Source organism: Tachysurus fulvidraco, chromosome 15 (genome assembly GCF_022655615.1).
Source record: "Tachysurus fulvidraco isolate hzauxx_2018 chromosome 15, HZAU_PFXX_2.0, whole genome shotgun sequence".
Classification (NCBI taxonomy): domain Eukaryota; kingdom Metazoa; phylum Chordata; class Actinopteri; order Siluriformes; family Bagridae; genus Tachysurus; species Tachysurus fulvidraco.
In genome coordinates, this window is record NC_062532.1 from 21,724,863 (window position 1) to 21,743,674 (window position 18,812).

Here is an 18,812-nt window from a genome sequence, read left to right on the forward strand (position 1 = left end):
ATCTGATTCCTTTTCTATTACAACTGAGTGTAATTTATGATAATTTTTCTGGTGCACCAACCTGAACCGAGACTTCTAGATGGGAAAGGTCCACATAAATAGATCTTTTAAAACGAGTGTATTAGTGACATGGTGAAAGTTTATGTAAGGGAAAGTTTTGTACTTTAGTATCTCTGGAAGAAGTCTCCAGTGTTAGGAAAAGGAAACCACTCGATGAATTGGCAGAGATTTGGGATTAGATAATTAAAGGTAAGAAACTCAACACTTTGACTTGAACCTCAATAAAACCTCAATTAACGCCCTTAGCTCAAAACCATTAACTCTTAGTGCAGCTAGCACTCTGATACAGATTTTCTGGCCTAAACTGTAGCAAAAACTGAGATTTAAAAAGCAGCCTGCACAGGTGTGGAGCTATAAACGAGCATGCAGTTGGCAGCAGATTTGCCCGAGAAGGCCTCTGCATTGTTACAGTACCCCTACCCCTAGGGATGGCTCCTGACAGAACCATGCATGCAGACCAGTTCCACCGGTAGTCTTTGATGAGCTCTGGGAACAGGATTTGCTGTGATGGGACCCACAAGTGTTCCTCTGGACTGTATACCTCCCGGTTGACCAAGTACTGGACACCCCTTCCCGTGGCACAGATAGTCTAATATCTGCCACACCATGAAGCCTGGGGATCCATCTACGAAATGGGTCGGGTGTAAGTCAGGTTTAGCTGTAAACACCAAGAGGCCACAGAGGACCACACTGAGTATGGACAAGTGGAAAATGGGGTTGATCTTCATAGAGCGGGAAAGATCCAAGAGGTATGCCATGGGATTTATTCTCCTCAGGATTATGAAGTGCCCAATATACCAAGGCAGTAATTTTAAGGCTGTACTGGCCTTCTGCCAGACCCTATGACACCAGGCCACCATTTTTTTTGCTCCCATGCCCTTAGCCCCTTCTCCTGCTCTGCGAACAAGAGAGGAGGGTAGCCTTAACTAGCATTTCAAAGGTGATATTCCGAAAGCCGAGGTCCACAGTGATTTATGTGCATTCTCTCTATGTGCATATGTGCATGCTCATAGTCCCCTATGTCATAATTTCTTTCTGGTGCTGTTAACTAGTCGGAGAAGTATTCATGGGGTGCAGCTCCTTTTTGGAACCAGACCATTGGGATAGCACAGCTCCCACCCCAATGTTGGAATGTCCTCTTGTGCCTCAGGTGTCCGTATAAACTTGCCCTGATTTTTCTTGCTCAAACCACACAGTGGGCTGGCCAAGGTACTGAAATTCTTCACAAAACATCAAAAGAAGTATGTGCAGCCCAGAAACCTCTGGAATGCCTGAACCAAGGTGGGCTTAGGCCATTCCCTAACTGCCCTAAACTTAACTGAGTCCATATTCAGCCCTTCATTCAATACGACAAAACCCAAGAATTAAATATTGCTTATGTGATTTCTTTGGCTGAAGGACCTGGTGAAAATGAGCCACCAGCTCCTTAAGGGAGCTACTGAGGATTCAAATGTTGTCAAGGTAGATGAACACATAGTGGTTCAGTGTCTCCCTGAGAGCCTTGATGATAATGAGTTAGAAGACTGCAGGGGCATCACTCATACTCATAATGATCTGAGGGTGCGATGAAGGTGGTCTACCATTCATCCCCCGTCCTGATGCAAACTATGTTCATGATTTCAAGGCAGAGCTCATCATGGGGAAGGGGTGGCAGTCTTTTTGGGTAACCGGGTTTGGGCCACTAATGAATACAGTGTCACAGGCTCCTATACTTCTTCTTAACAAAGAAGCCTGTGCTAGCTGGTGATGTTTATTGGTGAATATGTCCCAGATATAAAGCCTCTTGGATGTATTTTATCGTGGCTTTATGCTCTAGAGAGAGAGGGAAAATAGCCTATTCCTGGAGGGGAACTGCACCTCGAAGCAGGTACAGTTAATGGCACAGTCAAAGGGCATATAGGTAATAAGGCCTGGGCCATGTTCTTTGAAAATACCTCCTGGAGGCCCTAGTAATCCTCTGGAACACCTGACAGGTCTAAAGGTTCCTTTATGGTATTTTAGTGGGTTGTAAGCACCCCTGTGGCAAATCTGGGGTGTATTGTAGCCTCCACAATGAGATTGTACCCATGGACCAATCTATATGGGTGCCATGCACTTGGTGTGGTGCCCAAAATGTAGAGAGATTGCCCTAGTTGTCTTGAATTGCCCTAGTAGCCTGCCCCTCTAATCACTGCTCTTGGAGGAAATTATCCAGGTGGATAGCAAGGTTTTACAGACCCTCCAGATCTTCAGGAGGGTCCCGAGCAGCCAGCTCATGACTGCAGGAGGGTCCCGAGCAGCCAGCTCAGAGAGGCCCTGTACAAAAGTGGCCTTGAAAGCTTGTTCATTCCAGCCTGAGCTAGCTGCTATGGTTCGGAAGTCAATAGTGTAATGTGCTACCGAGCGGGCACCTTGGCGCATCCAGAGGAAAGATGATATCAGACCCCTCCCAAAAGAGGGGTGATCAAATGTGCTTTGTAGTGCGGCAATAAATTAATAAATCATGGGGTTGTATTTCAGATGATGCTACCACACTGCCAGAGCCCGTGCCAGAACTTTGCCTGTTAGTAGGGCAATCATATAAGCTATCTTATCCCTCACTGTAGGAAACTGTGAGAACTCCATTTTAAATGCAAGGGAGCATTGCAGAATGACTGGGTTAGGATTGCCAAGTATAGTTGCACCAGTACCTTTAGAAATTATTAATTAATAAAAAGAATATTTCATATTTAATTCATAAAATATTAATTATTGCCAAATTTCTGATGCATAAGAATACTAAATACATTTAGGATGTAATCAACATTGTTGCATAGTTTTGTATAACAGCACAACACAAATTTTATTTATAATTTATATTACTCTTGTGGAAATTGAATTTTGATCTGTTAATTTGTGTGTATTTTGTCCCAATTAATTTGTAGGTGCTAAAAAGACACATGAGTGTCACCAAGCAGAGGGAGAAACCATTTTCTGGCAGAAGGATGATTCTGAGGACTTGGATAATGACTACATTAATGCAGAGGCTGAACAATGAAGTGATGCAGATGATGACTATATTAATGTTGATGCTGAGGAACAAAGAAATGACTATGAGGATGCAGAAATTTAAGCAAAGCAAAATTGTGTAAAGTAATATATAAACCTAAATGATTATCCAAAACCCCATTTTTCCCCTATAAGTGATACAGGTACAGACACAAGTGCAGCAAACAAAAAAAAAAACACATAATCCAAGGGCATGGTCAAGATTCAGGCAAGGGTCAGGCAATGAACAAATAATTTTAAGCATAAACTAATCCAGAGTGGCAAATTAAAATGTGCTAAATTGGTAGACTTATAGTCAGACTTGGTTAGACTCTGTATTATATGCAAAAGGTGCTGCATCAATGTTTTAGTTAAGGGGTGTGTAAGGGATTTCGCACTTATGCAAACAAGTTATTGTACATTTACTCTTATTCTTTTTTCCCTAAAACATTTATTTTCTCACTTCAGTTTTGTTAGTTACTATACCACATAAAAGGATGAAAACATGTGGTGTGTTATCTTTTTTTTTAACATCACTAAGACCTTTAACAGAAGTGTTAATTTAAAAGGAATACTTTTTATATCTACTATATCAGTGCTATGGTCAGTGGCTCCATCATTGGGAGAGGTGGGAAAGAGAGAGGCAAGAAAAAGAGAACGATGTAATGTGTCTGAGGGTGCTTTCACACCTGCCTTGTTTTGTTCGGTTGAATCGTACCAGAGTTCGATTGCTCATTTGGTGTGGTTTATTTGGGCAGGTAAGAATGCAGCAATCGAACTCTGGTGCACACCAAAAGCGAACCAAACAAGCGTACCGAGACCTCCTTGAAGAGGTGGTCTCGGTACACTTTCAAAGGAACTCTGGTGCGGTTCGTTTGTGGTGAGAACACGATCTGAGACCGAACAGACTTAACTGCAAAAAGTATTGCGCATTTTGGACTAAAACAGCTGCCATAGTGGGTTGTTGGCAATATTTTCGGAAGATGAGCATGTCACAGTTTTGCAAAAGTAATGCTCGCCGCCTCCTGAAGTGTCTTGCGATGCGTCTTCGACGTTTGCAGTGCATTAAAATGATCTTTTCAAGCCGCATCCGCGCTTCATTCTGAAAATTAAGACTTTGCATAGAGTGCTGTATGTAGTGTACAACCATGAACATAATTGCAGCGCGCAGTTGTCTCTCCATGGTGTATGCTGTATTTTCCTGTATTTTCCTCTTTTTGTTTACTCCCGGAGTTTCGTTGGAATTTCCCGCACGTTTATTCTGACCAATCGAGAAGCAGTTTAGGAAATACGCTCAAAGATATATGGTCAATGAGTGATGTGGATGTTATCACATGACTGCATTTTGGTTCGTTTCAACTGGTGGAAAAAGGAACCAAAACTGCTAAAAAGCTACAATGTATAACTTTTTGCTTTTGGTCCGGACCAAATGAACCGAACTATAGATGTGAAAGCACCCTGAGAGAGACGTCAGAGAGTTGTACAAAGAGATGTACAAAGCAGGTTAAAAGCAATAACCTTAGAGTTATTCTCCTGAAAACAATGGGCGGATAGATGGATCTCGTATGGAGTCTTTATTCCCGATTCCACTACTGATTATCATGTCCACATAACTATGGATGTAAACTGTTTTATGGTGTGGGATATTTCCACATAACATTCATGGAATTACATTTCATAGATTAAAAAGCTTTTTTTTTTGTCTGAAGGGATTATTCTCACAAGCCTCAATGCTATGGAGTGCACTAATGTTTATTCTGTTTCATTTTTCTTTTTTAGATGTTCAATTCACTGAATCGGTTGAACTCATTGTTTCAAATGTGATTGATTCTTGTTCTGAGCAATTATTAATATTAATTCATTTGGTTTATGGGTTCTTTCTAGTGTAACTTAAAGTAATGAAATCTTAGTGTTTAAAGCTAAATTTAACATTTAATTCACATTAAATTTTGATAAGGTGTAACATTTAGACTTAAGTAGAAGTTAGTAAACCTTCATCACTGTAACATTTCACCCACTTTTACATAATGTGAGTTTATAAATAAGTGGTATTTTATTTTGCTCACTTATTTTGTTAATAAATTCAATTTGTGTTCATCTTTAAAAGTCATTCTGATGTTTGAATTTGATTATTAGTTTTTGGTATTTTGTTAGTGTAGAGACACATGGGACTAGTAGGAAAGTTTAACCGTGCTTTTTTATGCTGGGTTACTGGTATTGGAGTAAAATACAGCATTTCTTTGCATTAAACTGGGTGGGAAAACTCTCTTTAATAAATGTAGTCTAGACAAGTGCTTCTGATACAGTAGCTGTGATATTTACTGTGCATTTTAACCCACCACAGAAACAGGAACTGGACAAAAAATAAACTCTACCTCTTCAGATGCATGGGATAAAGAATGAGGATGCTGAGGCTTTGCTTAATGCTTTGTAAATTCAGTATTTTTATCAATGAATTTTGCTTGTTATTAATATTAAACAAATCATAAACAAAACAACTCTAAATACATATCACAGTTAATCTTTGCTAGCTGATGTGCTGATGAGTTTGTATAATTAAACATTAATACAATCAAATTCAAAATAAAAACAAATATCCTAGTTTTACTATGATGTAACACCCAGGACCCTGGGTGGGGTCTAGGTCCAGCTTTTATAAACTGATAATGGTATGGAGAGAGGACCAAACCGACACAGCACAAATCTCCTGGAAAGCAATTTCCCAAAGTCCAGGACAAAGCGATACAACATCAAGGTGCTGCTTGGAGACCAGATTGCTTTGTTGTGGCCACCAAAGCAGATGGAAGGGTTATGATTTACCCCACGCACTCAAGGGATAGGCGTAAAATCTAGAGAGCCAGAACCAGAACTTGTGTGTCAAGTTTTTATTGTTATCTTAACCATATATAGCTGACGTAGTACATAGTGACATGAAAGAGGACTACCTCCTCTTCTCAACTTGAATGCGTGTGTAGTCTGTGTAATGTTTTATACACATTCCTTGCCTCACTCTCACTTTGCTTCTTTAGCTTCTTGTTTCTTCAGCTTTAAAATAGTTCTTTCATCATTTCCTCATTCCCACACTGACTTTAAAGGCTCGTGCTGCAGTGAGCGGTTCTAGACAGACTGAGCAGGCAGCAGCAAAATAAATGCAGTTATGATGCCATCTAGTGTTGAAAGAACAATTGACTTCTTTAACAGCTGAAGTAATTTACTGTATACTAATGTACGTGTCCCTTAGTGACACATGCTTTCGGATTGTGTAGGAAACCCTTCCGTAATCCCACTAAGGAATTTGTCCTAGTTTGCACGGGTTAGTGTTGAAAACACAAATCAACTATCAGAGTTGGTCTTACCTTGAATGCAGGTGTCCTTAGAATTCCCACGGTCTTCTAACAAAGGATCCTCTTCAAGTTCTTTTACCTAATCTATTGTTTGAATCTTTAAATGAAGGAGTCAGACTTAGAACTTTTTGTCTTTTCATGATCCGCGCAATGGGAAGTTTTCGCTTTCATTAAAAGTAGTGTAATATTGATAAATGTGTGTAATATATGTAAAGTAAAAAGAAAATTAGAAATAAAATCTCCTTCAAATAATCAAACATTATTAGAATAAGTAAAAGTAATTAAGATTCAAAGATTATAACAAACCAAGAAACACTCTCCAAGTGTAAGTTTGCATTTGTTCTATGATACACACAGAGTATAACATGCACTGAGATTGTTTGCACTAGAATGCACACACAATGTATTTCAAGACAAGCTTTTATACATTTCCAAGCCTTTCACCAATATGACATTCTTACTTCACCTTGTATCCAAAACAGTTTGAAAAACACTAACTGTTTTTCTCAATATCCTTGTTCGCTTTTTTTGATGATGATGATGTGACCATAGTAACAACCCAACATCTGCCAAGCAGTGAAGTTAATAGCCACTGCCTCAGCACACACTGGAACGAAACAATGTCCTGCAGTCTTATGATCTTGAGTTGAAACAAGTCCCCATGCGGTCTGAGAAGGAAGTATCTCAGAAGACTTCATTAACAGTGTTTTGTTTTCATTTTAATTTAATTCTTGTTCCATCCTCCAGAAGTCAGTGGCTTCTTTAATAGTCAGGAACACCAAACTGAACTTTTGGAGTCCCAGACTATTTCCCCCTGATGTACCACCACTATGAGCATCTAAAAGCTATGACACATGCCTCCTCACTTCGGTCCCGGTTTCCACTGCAGACACAAATCATCACTGTACCTGTGTGCAATACCTATTCACAAAATAAAAAAAAGATATGTAGAAGACTTCCACGTTTCACTTTGACTATGTACGCGACTTGCACGGAATCTCGAATATCATCATGTTTCGGCTTCCTCTGAACTTCCTTTTGGTGTTCAGTAAACGTGAACAGGAACATGTTAGAACACTGCCCAAAAACTATCACTGCCAGCGAGCCACATCATTTCACACATCTTAAAACATCACATTTCACACGGCCTCCAGCACAAAGACATTGTTTCTCTTGTACTATGAACTGAATGATGATTAAAAAGTCATTTTAATTAAAAACTGATGTTATGTGTGTGTTTCTGATCATGATGAAAAAAGATTTGTTCTTTCACACAGCTCGAATTTATAGAATAGAATTTTAACAGTGATCGTTTAGTTGTAGATCGTTTTACACCAACACATATTTTTAACGAGGCAGAGTCATATGGATCCATTTGCAGCGTATTTAATAATATCGGCAGAAAAGACAGGCAGGGTCAAGCACGGCAAACACAATATCAGAGAAATGCCAAAATCTGAATCAAGGGACAGGCAGAAGGTCAGGACAGGCAGCAAACAATCTGAGAGACAGGTAACAGAAACAAAGCATGAAGGATAAAGGTCAGTTCAACGTTACTGTCATGAACACGGGAAGGAAGCGGACCCAAATGCAGGATAGCCAAATAAACAGGGTTTAATAACAAAGGAAACACAAAATATGACACGAACTAAAGACAGGACAGGACAACAGATTCCACGCTGCACAAGGCAACGCGGCACAGTTAAATACACAGGGTAATTACAATAGGAAACAGGTGTGTAGACCGGGAGGAGCAGACGAAGGCGGGGCAGACACATGACAAAGAACGTAAACAGACGCACGTGGACAAAGTCCGGGCTGAGTTCTGACAGTTACACTCACAAGCACACTTTCTAAAGTGTTGCTTTAAATAATGTGGATATGAGGTTTGTGTCAAAGTTTCAGTCGTAGTTTCCTGGTTCTGTCTTTTAAAAAAGGAACTAGTCAACTATGGGAACACTGTTGAATGCTGATACAGAAATAAAACTACATTTAAAAAAGTATCTTTGGTAGTGTAACTTTTTTAAAAACAAAACAACAAGTTACATTAATTTATGGAAAAGTATGACTTTGTATTATATGTGCATAAATCTTCATACTTAATAAAATCAAAAATCTATTTTACTCTGATTTTGCTTTAGAACAATCAGAGATATTATAAATATTGTTATCTACAACGTTAGTTCATGTGGCTTGTGTTGACTCATGGGAGGTTATGGAGTGACATGTTGATCATAAAAACAAATATCTTGAGGAAGAATGCTGTTCATCCTTCCAGGAAGATAAATGATCCTGTCATGGCCTGACACTGTACATGTACCCCTTAAGTTTCTCTTGTTTGTCACTCATCTGTTAGGTGACAAGACAAGAGGAAATGACGAAAGGAAATGAATATTTTTGATACTTGGTGTACTCTGGGGGTTTGAAAAGGTTTTGCCTACAAGTGTGCTTCGAGCTGGTCTTTTGGGCTGTAAAAAAAAACGTAAAAAATTTTAAATGTAGCAAAATAGTTTGAGGTTTTTTGACTCAGTTTAACAGGAACTGACGATAGAAGAAACTCCACCTCTTTGGTTGCATGAAGAAACATAAAACATTGCTTGTCATTACCTCATGAGGTTCATTGTGAGAAGAAAGCAGCAGTGAACATTGTAATTAGCATGAAACTGATTTACATCTTAATGACCAGGATGATGAATCTTCACCTCACTTTAACACTCGGTAAATTCAACAATTATATCAATATGTTTGTATTGTAATTAATATTATTGTATCATTTCCACATTTTACATGTGTGGGGTATATCCTTTAGGTTATTTGTATATATAACAGGATTATTTTTTAAAATAATATACTGTATGTTTCTATTTTTTAATATATAATTAATATATAAATTTCTTACTATCATTTGGATGATGTCAGAATTTAAATATTTCTTTTACCGTGAAGACATTCTCCAGATGAAGACATTTACAGAGCAGGTTTACTTTTACCTGAAGTCTAATAAAATTCCAGTACAACTCAGAAACAGAAATCTCAATTAAATATCCTAAAATACAGAACAAAAAAAACAGAAAACGGTTTAAAAGAGAAAAAAAAAACAGTTAAAAACAAGTTTCATGGAGTTTCAAAAATGCGGAAAACAGATGTTTTAGATTTTAAAGTATTTCAACTGTGTTTTTAATTGTCCACAATTTTATGTATATAAAAACAGTGTTTGTGGTTTGTGAGATGTTTGCAATGTGCCAGAGATGTTTTACTTCTCGTTTTTTGAATTGCTGACTTCAGTAAAATGCAGGAAACAGAAGTGATCCACAAAGAAAGGCAAAAGTTTATTCTTTCTTATAAGCGTCAGACATTTCCATAGGTCTGTTAATATAAAAACAGTAACATGGTTAAAAAAAAAGTTTGTTAATATAAAGCTATTTTATTTGTATCTACTCTTTTTATACACTTACCATCTACTTTATCAGGAATCAGGAACACAGTTATACAGTTATCCAATCAGCCAATCAGGTGGCAGCAGCACAGTAGATAAAATCAATCAGTTACAGGTGAAAAGCTTCAGATTATTGTTCATATTAAACATCAGAAAAGTGAAAAATGTGATCTGAGAGACTTTAAACATGGTGTGGTAGTTGGTGCCAGATGGGTTGATCTGAAGATTTCGGAAACTGCTGATCTCAGAATGGTGTGAAGGTGGAAAATCTGCCACCTAAAACATCTTGTTGATGAGAGAAATCAGAGGAGAAGGACCAGACTGGTCTGAGCCAACTGGAAGTTAGAAATTAGCACACATTACAGCTACAGTGAGCAAAAAAACATCTCAGGAAACACAACATATTAAACGTTGCAGTGAATGAGCTACAAGGTTTCACATCATGTAAGCCAAAGACAGGAATCTGAGGCTACCCTGGGACTCAGACTCACACTGATTAAAACTGATTAAAGATTTAGAAAAAAAAACTTTTTTCTGGTCACAAACTCTTGACCTGTAGCTGGTTGATATTATGCATTTTGCTGCTTCCATTTGATTAAATAACAGCATAAATAAACAAGTGTACAGGTCTTCCTAATAAAATGGACATTGTTTACTAATATTTACCAATTTTCATAGCATGTTCTAATAACTCTGGAGACAGCTTTGGTTTTTACATTACTGGCTTCATGAACTTCCTCCTTTTTATTTCTCTCTAAAGTCAGCGTTCTTAGAGCTTCTCTGCGGGCTGGTAAGTCTAATTTTCATTTGAATCCATTTAATTTTCTCACTATGGAATAAAAACACTGTCAATAATAATCGTACGTAATTCAAAGCATTGTGTGTAAATTTTAATTTGTGCGTAATTTAAAACTATTGTACGTAATTATGTTTTTTGTGGAGTTGGATCCCAAAATCTACGGCCATGACAGTTTACAGATACGAGATTTTGTGTGTTTGTTCAAATACAACTCCAAAATGTAGGACTATGACAGTTTACAGACACAACGCTTGTTTTCACAACACCTCTTTTTCACACACGAAAACGGTCTGCGAAACAACTGTCAAAAATACGTCATCTCGTTCACAGGCATTACTATCCGAGGGACGATGAATCGATTCCACGAAGCGCGCATGTGCCCCGCCCTCTTCTAAACCACTCATAGAAACCATTGGTGCCGAAATGGCGGGTTAGTTATCACTAATAACAGAGAGAAATTTGTGCTAACAATTTAAAATAATGGTTTTTATTTTATTTCTTGACTTTTACAAGGCCTTTGATACTGTTGAACATACTTTTTTTTATTGAAATCTTAGAGTTTTTAGGTTTTGGGAGTATTTTTTGTAAAATCATTAAGATGTTTTATACTGACATATAGTTCTGTATCCCTGAATCCTAGTATAACTCCTAGGTTTGAAGTGCTATGCGATATTAAGCAGGGATGCCTGATTTCTCCCAAACTGTTTATTCTAGCCACTCAATCACTTATATTACTCATTAATCATAACCCCGATTTGCATGGGATCTAAAGGAATTTAAAATTAGTCAATTTGCAGACGACACAGCAATCCTTTTAACGAATAAATTCATGGTTGATGTTGCCCTAAATTCAGTCTCGATTTTCCCTAAAGCTTCAGGATTTACCCTTAATATTAAAAAATGTGAGCTACTTCCCATTCACTCATCAACGGACTCTATCATCTCTTCAATTTAGGTTAAAGACGAAGTGAAATATTTAGGAATAGTTTTATCTAAAAATGCTATTAGAAGAGAAGATGTTAACTTTTCTAACCAGTTAATAGATATGAGGAAATCTTTGAGCTATTTCCAAAATAATCTATCCATGCCACTCCCTGTATGTTTCTACAGTTAATGTTAAGAAAGCTAATTCGATCGTTTTCCAATTTCTGTGGAAAAACAAAACTCATTATATTAAGAAATCACAGCTGGTTAAAGACTATGATATGGGTGGTATTAAAGGACATTCAAGATTAATTGGTTGAAAACATATCGGTGGCTTAGTGGTTAGCACGTTTGCCTCACAGCTCCAGGGTCGGGGTTCGATTCCCTATGCTATTACTTATACTGCTTAGTTCATCTTGCTTCCATATTAGTTAGTAGTATTAAGCTCAGTGTTAATGCAGTACTAACTATTACTTCCTGCATAGTCACTCGTTACCAACAGACCATTATTTTAAAGTGTTAGCACAAAATTCTCTCTGTTATTAGTGATAACTAACCCGCTATTTCGGCACCAGTGGTTTCTATGAGTGGTTTAGAAGAGGGCGGGGCGCATGCGCGCTTTGTGGAATCGATTCATCTTCCCTTGGATAGTAATGCCTGTGAACGTGATGACGTATTTTTGACAGTTGTTTCGCAGACCGTTTTCGTGTGTAAAAAAGATGTGTTGTGAAAACAAGCGTTGTGTCTGTAAACTGTCATAGTCGTACATTTTGGAGTTGTATTTGAACAAACACACAAATTCTCGTATCTGTAAACTGTCATGGCCGCAGATTTTGGGATCCAACTTCACAAAAAACATAATTACGTACAATAGTTTTAAATTACGCACAACCAAATTAAAATTTACACACAATGCTTTGAATTACGTACGATTATTATTGACAGTGTTTTTATTCCATACTCACTGGATCAGACATCCAACTCACCTTCTGCCCAGCTCACATCAGCACTTTTTGAGCCTTTGAAGTACTATCAACTATAGATATAAAATGTGCATTAGACAAAAGTAGGTGTGTTTTACAACATTTACATTTTCTTACTCCTTAATTAAGTGTACACAAATCTCCACCTCCTAGAGCTAGAGTTAGCATTAGCAAAGCCTGTCATGACATCATTTTAAAGAATGCTTGACCTTGCAAAAGCTTGAAAGCAAACTTACACTTATAAGTGCATGAACTTCATCTCATGCTCATTTATGAATATAGCCACAGAACAGCTTCCTGTTTGGCAGGAAGTGGCAAACCACAGTCAGGGCAGTCTCATATCACCTGAATCAAAGTGCTCTTCTTCTGGAAATTAAACACCATGAACGAATCCTTTCCCCAAGATCAAGGAGATCCTTGATACTGTCAGAACTCAGCCCGGACTTTGGCCATGTGCATTTGTTTATGTTTTGTGTCACATGTCTGCCCCGCCCTTGTCTCTTCCTCCCCACCTCTGCACACCTGTTCCTCATGTGTAATTGTTTTGTCTCCTTAGTTGAGCCGCGTTGCCTTGAGCAGCACGGAATCTTCTGATGTCTTTGGTTGTTGTCTGATGTCATGTGTTGTGGCAGTTTTGATCTACATATAAAAAACACAGTGAGAAACAGAGTTGGTATTTTTGCTGCAGCAAAAAGGCATCTTCCACGGTGCAGAATGCCAAGTCTACACAGTGAAGAGGCAAAGATTAGTGATTCAGCTCTCCCTTTTATACCCTAGGTGTGTGCTTGTGAGTGTGTGCTGGCATGTGTGTGTGTGTTGGTGTGTGTGCGTGTTTGTGTTGGTGTGTGTGTGTGTGTGTGTACATCTGTGTTTGTGACCTCTGTCACCCCAATAAAGTCAGATCTTATCAGGCATGTGCAACCACACTCCCCTTAGTTCCCATGGCTGATAACACAAAGAATGTTTAGGGCAGGGGTGTTTTATGGCAGGACCATTTGTTGTAAGACTGTTTATGGTATGGACATTTGTTCCTGTTCTCTCTCTCGCTAGTCTGACACACAGAATTTACCAGGGTTAGGGTTAGGGTTAGCACATAAAACACTCATGATATTTAAAATTTCCACTACACGTGTCTGTGTTTTTGTTTCGTGTTTTTAAGTTATTAAACCTGTTTTCTTTTATGCTATCCTGCATTTGGGTCTATTTTATTCCCGCGTCGCTGAAAGATACTCACCTTCATAAACTCAGCTTTGCCCAGTTACACTTAGTTCTTTAAGTTTGCTCTGAACTTTCAGCTTGTTAGCATATTGTTAAGAAAGAATAGAGTAGAATAAAATAGAAGAGTAGAACAGAATAGAAAGTCACATTAATTATTATTGTAATCTTCTTCTTTCGGTTTTTCCCTTCAGGGGTCGCCACAGCGAATCATCTCTCTCCACCTATCCCTATTTTCTGCATCCTCAACACTTGCACCCACTAGCTTCATATCCGCATTAATTACATCCATATACCCCCTCTTTGGCCTTCCTCTTTGCCTCCTGCCTGGCAGCTCCATGTCCAACATTCTCCTACCAATATACTCACTCTCCCTCCTCTGAACATGTCCAATCCATCTTAATCTGGCCTCCCTAACTTTGTCCCCCAAACGTCCAACATGAGCTGTCCATCCGATTTACTCATTCCTAATCCTGTCCAATCTTGTCACTCTCAAAGAGAACCTCAACATCTTCAGCTCGGCTACCTCTAGCTCTGACTCCTGTCTTTTCTTCAGTGACTCTGTCTCTAAAACATACAGCATGGCCGGTCTCACCACTGTCCTGTACACCTTCCCCTTGATTCTTGCTGATATTTTCCTATCCCACAGAACTCCTGACACCTTTCTCCACCCACTCCAACCTGCCTGCACTTGCTTCTTTACTTCTTTCCCACTCTCTCCATTACTCTGGACTGTTGACCCCAAGTATTTAAACTCCTGTACCTTCCTCACCTCTTCACCCTGTAACTTTACTGTTCCACTTCCCTCCCTTTCATTCACACACATGTACTCAGTCTTACTATGACTGACTTTCATTCCTCTTCTCTCCAGCACAAACCTCCACCTCTCCAGGTTTTCCTGCACCACTCTAACATACTTCTCCGCTACTCCTGACTTCCTCATACAGTACCACAGCTCTTCTCTTGGCACCCTGTCATACACTTTCTCTAAGTCTAAAAACACACAGTGCAACTCCCTCTGACCATCCCTATACTTCTCCATCAACATTCTCAGAGCAAAAATTGCATCTGTTGTGCTCTTTCTGGGCATGAAGCCATACTGCTGCTCACAAATTTCCACCACCTTCCTTAACCTAGCTTCCACTATTCTTTCCCACAGCTTCATTGTATGGCTCATCAACTTTATCCCCCTATAGTTGCTACAACTCTGCACGTCACCCTTATTCTTAAAGATTGGCACTAACACACTCCTCCTCCATTTCTCAGGCATCCTCTCACTCTCTAAAACCCTGTTGAACAAATCAGTTAAAAATTCAACCGCTGCCTCTCCTAGACACTTCCAGACCTCTACCGGGATGTTGTCAGGACCAACTGCCTTTCCACTTTTCATCATCTTCAAAGCCTTTCTGACTTCATCCTTTCTAATCTTATCTACTTCCTGTTCCACAGAGTTCACCCATTCTACTCTTTTTTCCCTCTCATTTTCCTCATTCATCAGCTCCTCAAAGTATTCCTTCCATCTCCTCTGTACACTCTCCTCACTTGTGAGCACCCTTCCATCTCTATCCTTAATAATTCTAACTTGCTGCACATCCTTCCCATCTCGATCCCTCTGCCTAGCTAACCTGTACAAGTCCTTCTCTCCTTCTCTAGTGTCTAACCTAGTGTACAACTCGTCATATGCCTTCTGCTTGGCCTTAGACACCTCCCTCTTCACTGTAACTCCTTGTATTCCTGTCTATTCTCTTCAGTCCTGTCCATATCCCACTTCTTCTTGGCTAATCTCTTCCTCTCTTCCTTCCTACTATCCTGAACTTCCTCATTCTCCCACCAAGTCTCCTTATCTCCTTTCCTCCTTCCAGATGACACACCCAGCACCTTTCTCCCTGTCTCCCTGATCACTTCTGCTGTAGTTTCCCAGTCATCTGACAGCACTACCTGACCACCCAGAGCCTGCCTCAACTTCTGCCTCAACATTCCTCCTTTTTCAGCTTCCACCACTTAGTTTTCTTCACTATCTTTGACCTCTTCCTCTTACAGACCATCAGAGTCATCCTACACACCACCATCCTATGCTGTCTGGCTACACTCTCTCCCACTACCACTTTACAGTCGCTAATCTCTTTCAGATTGCCTCTTCTACATAGGATGTAGTTTACCTGTGTTTTCCTACCTCCACTCTTGTAAGTCACTCTATGTTCCTCCCTCTTCTGAAAATAAGTGTTACCCACAGCCATGTCCATCCTCTTAGCAAAGTCCACTACCATATGTCCTTCAAGATTCCTTTCCTTGACTCCAAACTTGCCCATCACCTCCTCATCACCTGTGTTCCCCTCACCAACATGTCCATTAAAATCTGCTCCTATCACCACTCTCTCACCAGTGGGAATACTCTCCATCACCTCATCTAATTCACTCCAGAATCTCTCTTTCTCCTCTAACTCACAACCTACCTGCGGGGCATAACCACATCACCCCTTCAATCTCTTCAGATTGAACTTCAGAGTCATCACCCTGTCTGACACTCTCTTCACCTCCAGAACATTCCCCTTCGGAACTCGAGCTGCGTCGAATCGCTATGGGGTGTGTGACCACGTTCTGAACCACATGTGTAATCTGACCAATAGGCATTGGGACGTGATGTCGTCGGTGGGCGGCATCACATAAACAAGAAGCTTGTGCTCGTTCAAGTAAGCGCTGTGTTTTTCTGATCGACTGATGGCTAGAAGACAGAATTTCCATTAGTGTGTTTATCCATGTCCCCGTTTCATTACCAAGAAGGATTCACATGATCGGTGTGTTGTTTGCATGGGAGTGGAGCATGCACAATCGGCTCTTGAGGGAGTCGATTGCTCGCATTGTAGTCGCATGGCTATGCGCATGCTTCGCTCTCGGAGAGCGCTCTTCGAGAAGAGTGCTCTTCAAGAAGAGTGCTTTTCGAGAAGAGCTTTCTCCCTCGCGGCTCCGGTCCCGCTATTGCCGAGGCAAAGCGGCGCCGGTGCTCATGGGGCTCGCAGGCCGATATAGCAGTGGGATTGGAGTCGGATGAGTCCTCTCCAGCCTCGTCTGCTGAATCAAGCTCCTGCTCCCTTGGAGAAGCAGGCCGGGTGGCTGCTTCTTCTCCCTGCGTGAGCAGCGCAGCATTACATGTCTCTCCCTCTGAGGAAGGAGAGCTGATGGATGCTGTATGAGGAGCCCCTCAAAGTCGTGACAGGAGCCATAGCCAAGCTGGATCTAGATTGGCCGGTGGAGCAGCAGAAGCAGCACGCAGCCTGTAAACTGGATTAGCGTTTCCTGCTTCCTGTGTCACTTCCTGGGCGCCGGGGCCTGCCTTTTTTTCCCGTTCTGCACGAGGTGTCTAGATCCTGGGAAACCCCGTACTCGGCGTGCACTTCTCCTCATCACTCCTCACTCTACACAAATGTGGTTGGGGCTAAGGCGTGCGGCTACGGAAGAGACGCTAGCTCTTCGACCAACAGTAGCCCAATTTCCACAGGTGCCCTGTAGGTCAACGCCGACGATGGCGGTCGTTGTTAACTCGGGTCTCGACCGATCCGGTATGAAATTCGTACTGACTATTCGCATGGTTAAATTTGGCAATGTTTTACGCTGGATGCCCTTCCTCTCTATTTATCCGGGCTTGGGACTGGCACAGAAGTCACTGGACTGTGACCCCCATGGCTAGATTTTAATCATTATTGTAATAATATATCTAAATATATTTATAATTATAAATAATTTCTATACTTATTTATACTTATAAATAAGTATTTCTGATTTAATGAAGGTAGGAAAATCTGTATATTTGTGTATATAAATACTTGTGTGTAGTGTGGCTGTTATTTATTTAAAAACATATTTAATACAACAGTTTATTAATTGCTTCATATGATAATTATGTTAGGTGCTGTATAAGATAATTGATACATGGTCTGTGAGTACTGTGTTGTCTGTGTGTTGTTTGTGGTATGTGAGTATTGTGTTTTCTGTGTTTTGTCTGTGAGTATTGTGTTTTCAGTTAGTATTGTGTTGTCTGTGAGTTGTTTGTGAGTATTGTGTTGTCTGTGAGTTGTTTGTGAGTATAGTGTTGTCTGTGTGTTGTTTGTTGTCTTTGAGTATTGTGGTGTTTGTGAGTATTGTGCTTTCTGATAGTAGTGTGTTGTCTGTGCGTTGTTTGTGAGTATTGTGTTGTATGTGATTATTGTCTTGTCTGTGTGTTGTTTGTGAGTATTGTGTTGTCTGTGTTTTGTTTGTTGTCTGTGAGTATTGTGGTGTTTGTGAGTATTGTGTTGTATGTGATTATTGTCTTGTCTGTGTGTTGTTTGTGAGTATTGTGTTGTCTGTGTTTTGTTTGTTGTCTGTGAGTATTGTGGTGTTTGTGAGTATTGGGTTTTCTGTGAGTATTATGTTGTCTGTGAGTAGTGTGTTGCTTGTGAGTATAGTGTTGTTTGTGAGCATTGTGTTGTGTTGAACAGAGACGAGGTGGTGGGTTTCTTAAAATAGTAATGAACTGAATGTGAAAGGTGTTAATACTGAGTTACATTTAATAGTATAATGTAGATTATATTCATTATTCATTATGTGAAAGTCTTGAAATCTTTATTGATAAAGGATTAGAAATTAGAGAAATGGATTCATATGAGGGAAAATGCTATAATATTTTATACAGTTATAAGATTCATTATGATTAAATAACATGAACATCGCTTTCTGATGTTTGTTTTAGATGGCGGTAACATACGACTCACTGATGGCAACAACTTCTGCTCTGGTAGAGTGGAGATCCTGCATAATGGTCAGTGGGGAACAGTGTGTGATGACTACTGGGACCTGAATGATGTGAAGGTGGTGTGTAGACAGATTGGATGTGGTAAAGCTGTCACTGCTCATCATGGTGCCCACTTTGGTCAGGGAAGTGGCAAAATATGGCTGAATAATGTCCAGTGTTCTGGAAATGAAAACACCATCACACAGTGCTCTCACAGCAGATTTGGAGTAAACAACTGTAACCATAATGAAGATGCTGGTGTTACTTGCTCAGGTAA

The 18,812-nt window shown here is 39.8% G+C and overlaps 1 protein-coding gene across 13 annotated transcripts in view; it reads left to right on the forward strand.

Moving 5' to 3' along the window:
• Positions 1 to 8,881: 8,881 nt before the first annotated feature.
• LOC113636525 (deleted in malignant brain tumors 1 protein-like) overlaps positions 8,882 to 18,812 on the forward strand; it is a 70,686-nt gene continuing 60,755 nt past the window's right edge. For 5 of the 13 annotated variants that reach the window (XM_047800948.1, XM_047800953.1, XM_047800957.1 and 2 more), the window contains exons 1-3: positions 8,887 to 9,128; positions 10,607 to 10,636; positions 18,494 to 18,808. In XM_047800948.1, coding sequence (XP_047656904.1) covers positions 9,068 to 9,128; positions 10,607 to 10,636; positions 18,494 to 18,808 — 406 coding nt within the window. In that variant the 5' untranslated portion in view covers positions 8,887 to 9,067. Of the gene's footprint in view, positions 9,129 to 10,606; positions 10,637 to 18,493; positions 18,809 to 18,812 lie in introns of all 13 variants that reach the window. The other 8 variants (XM_047800952.1, XM_047800954.1, XR_007137932.1 and 5 more) reach the window with 7 other exon arrangements.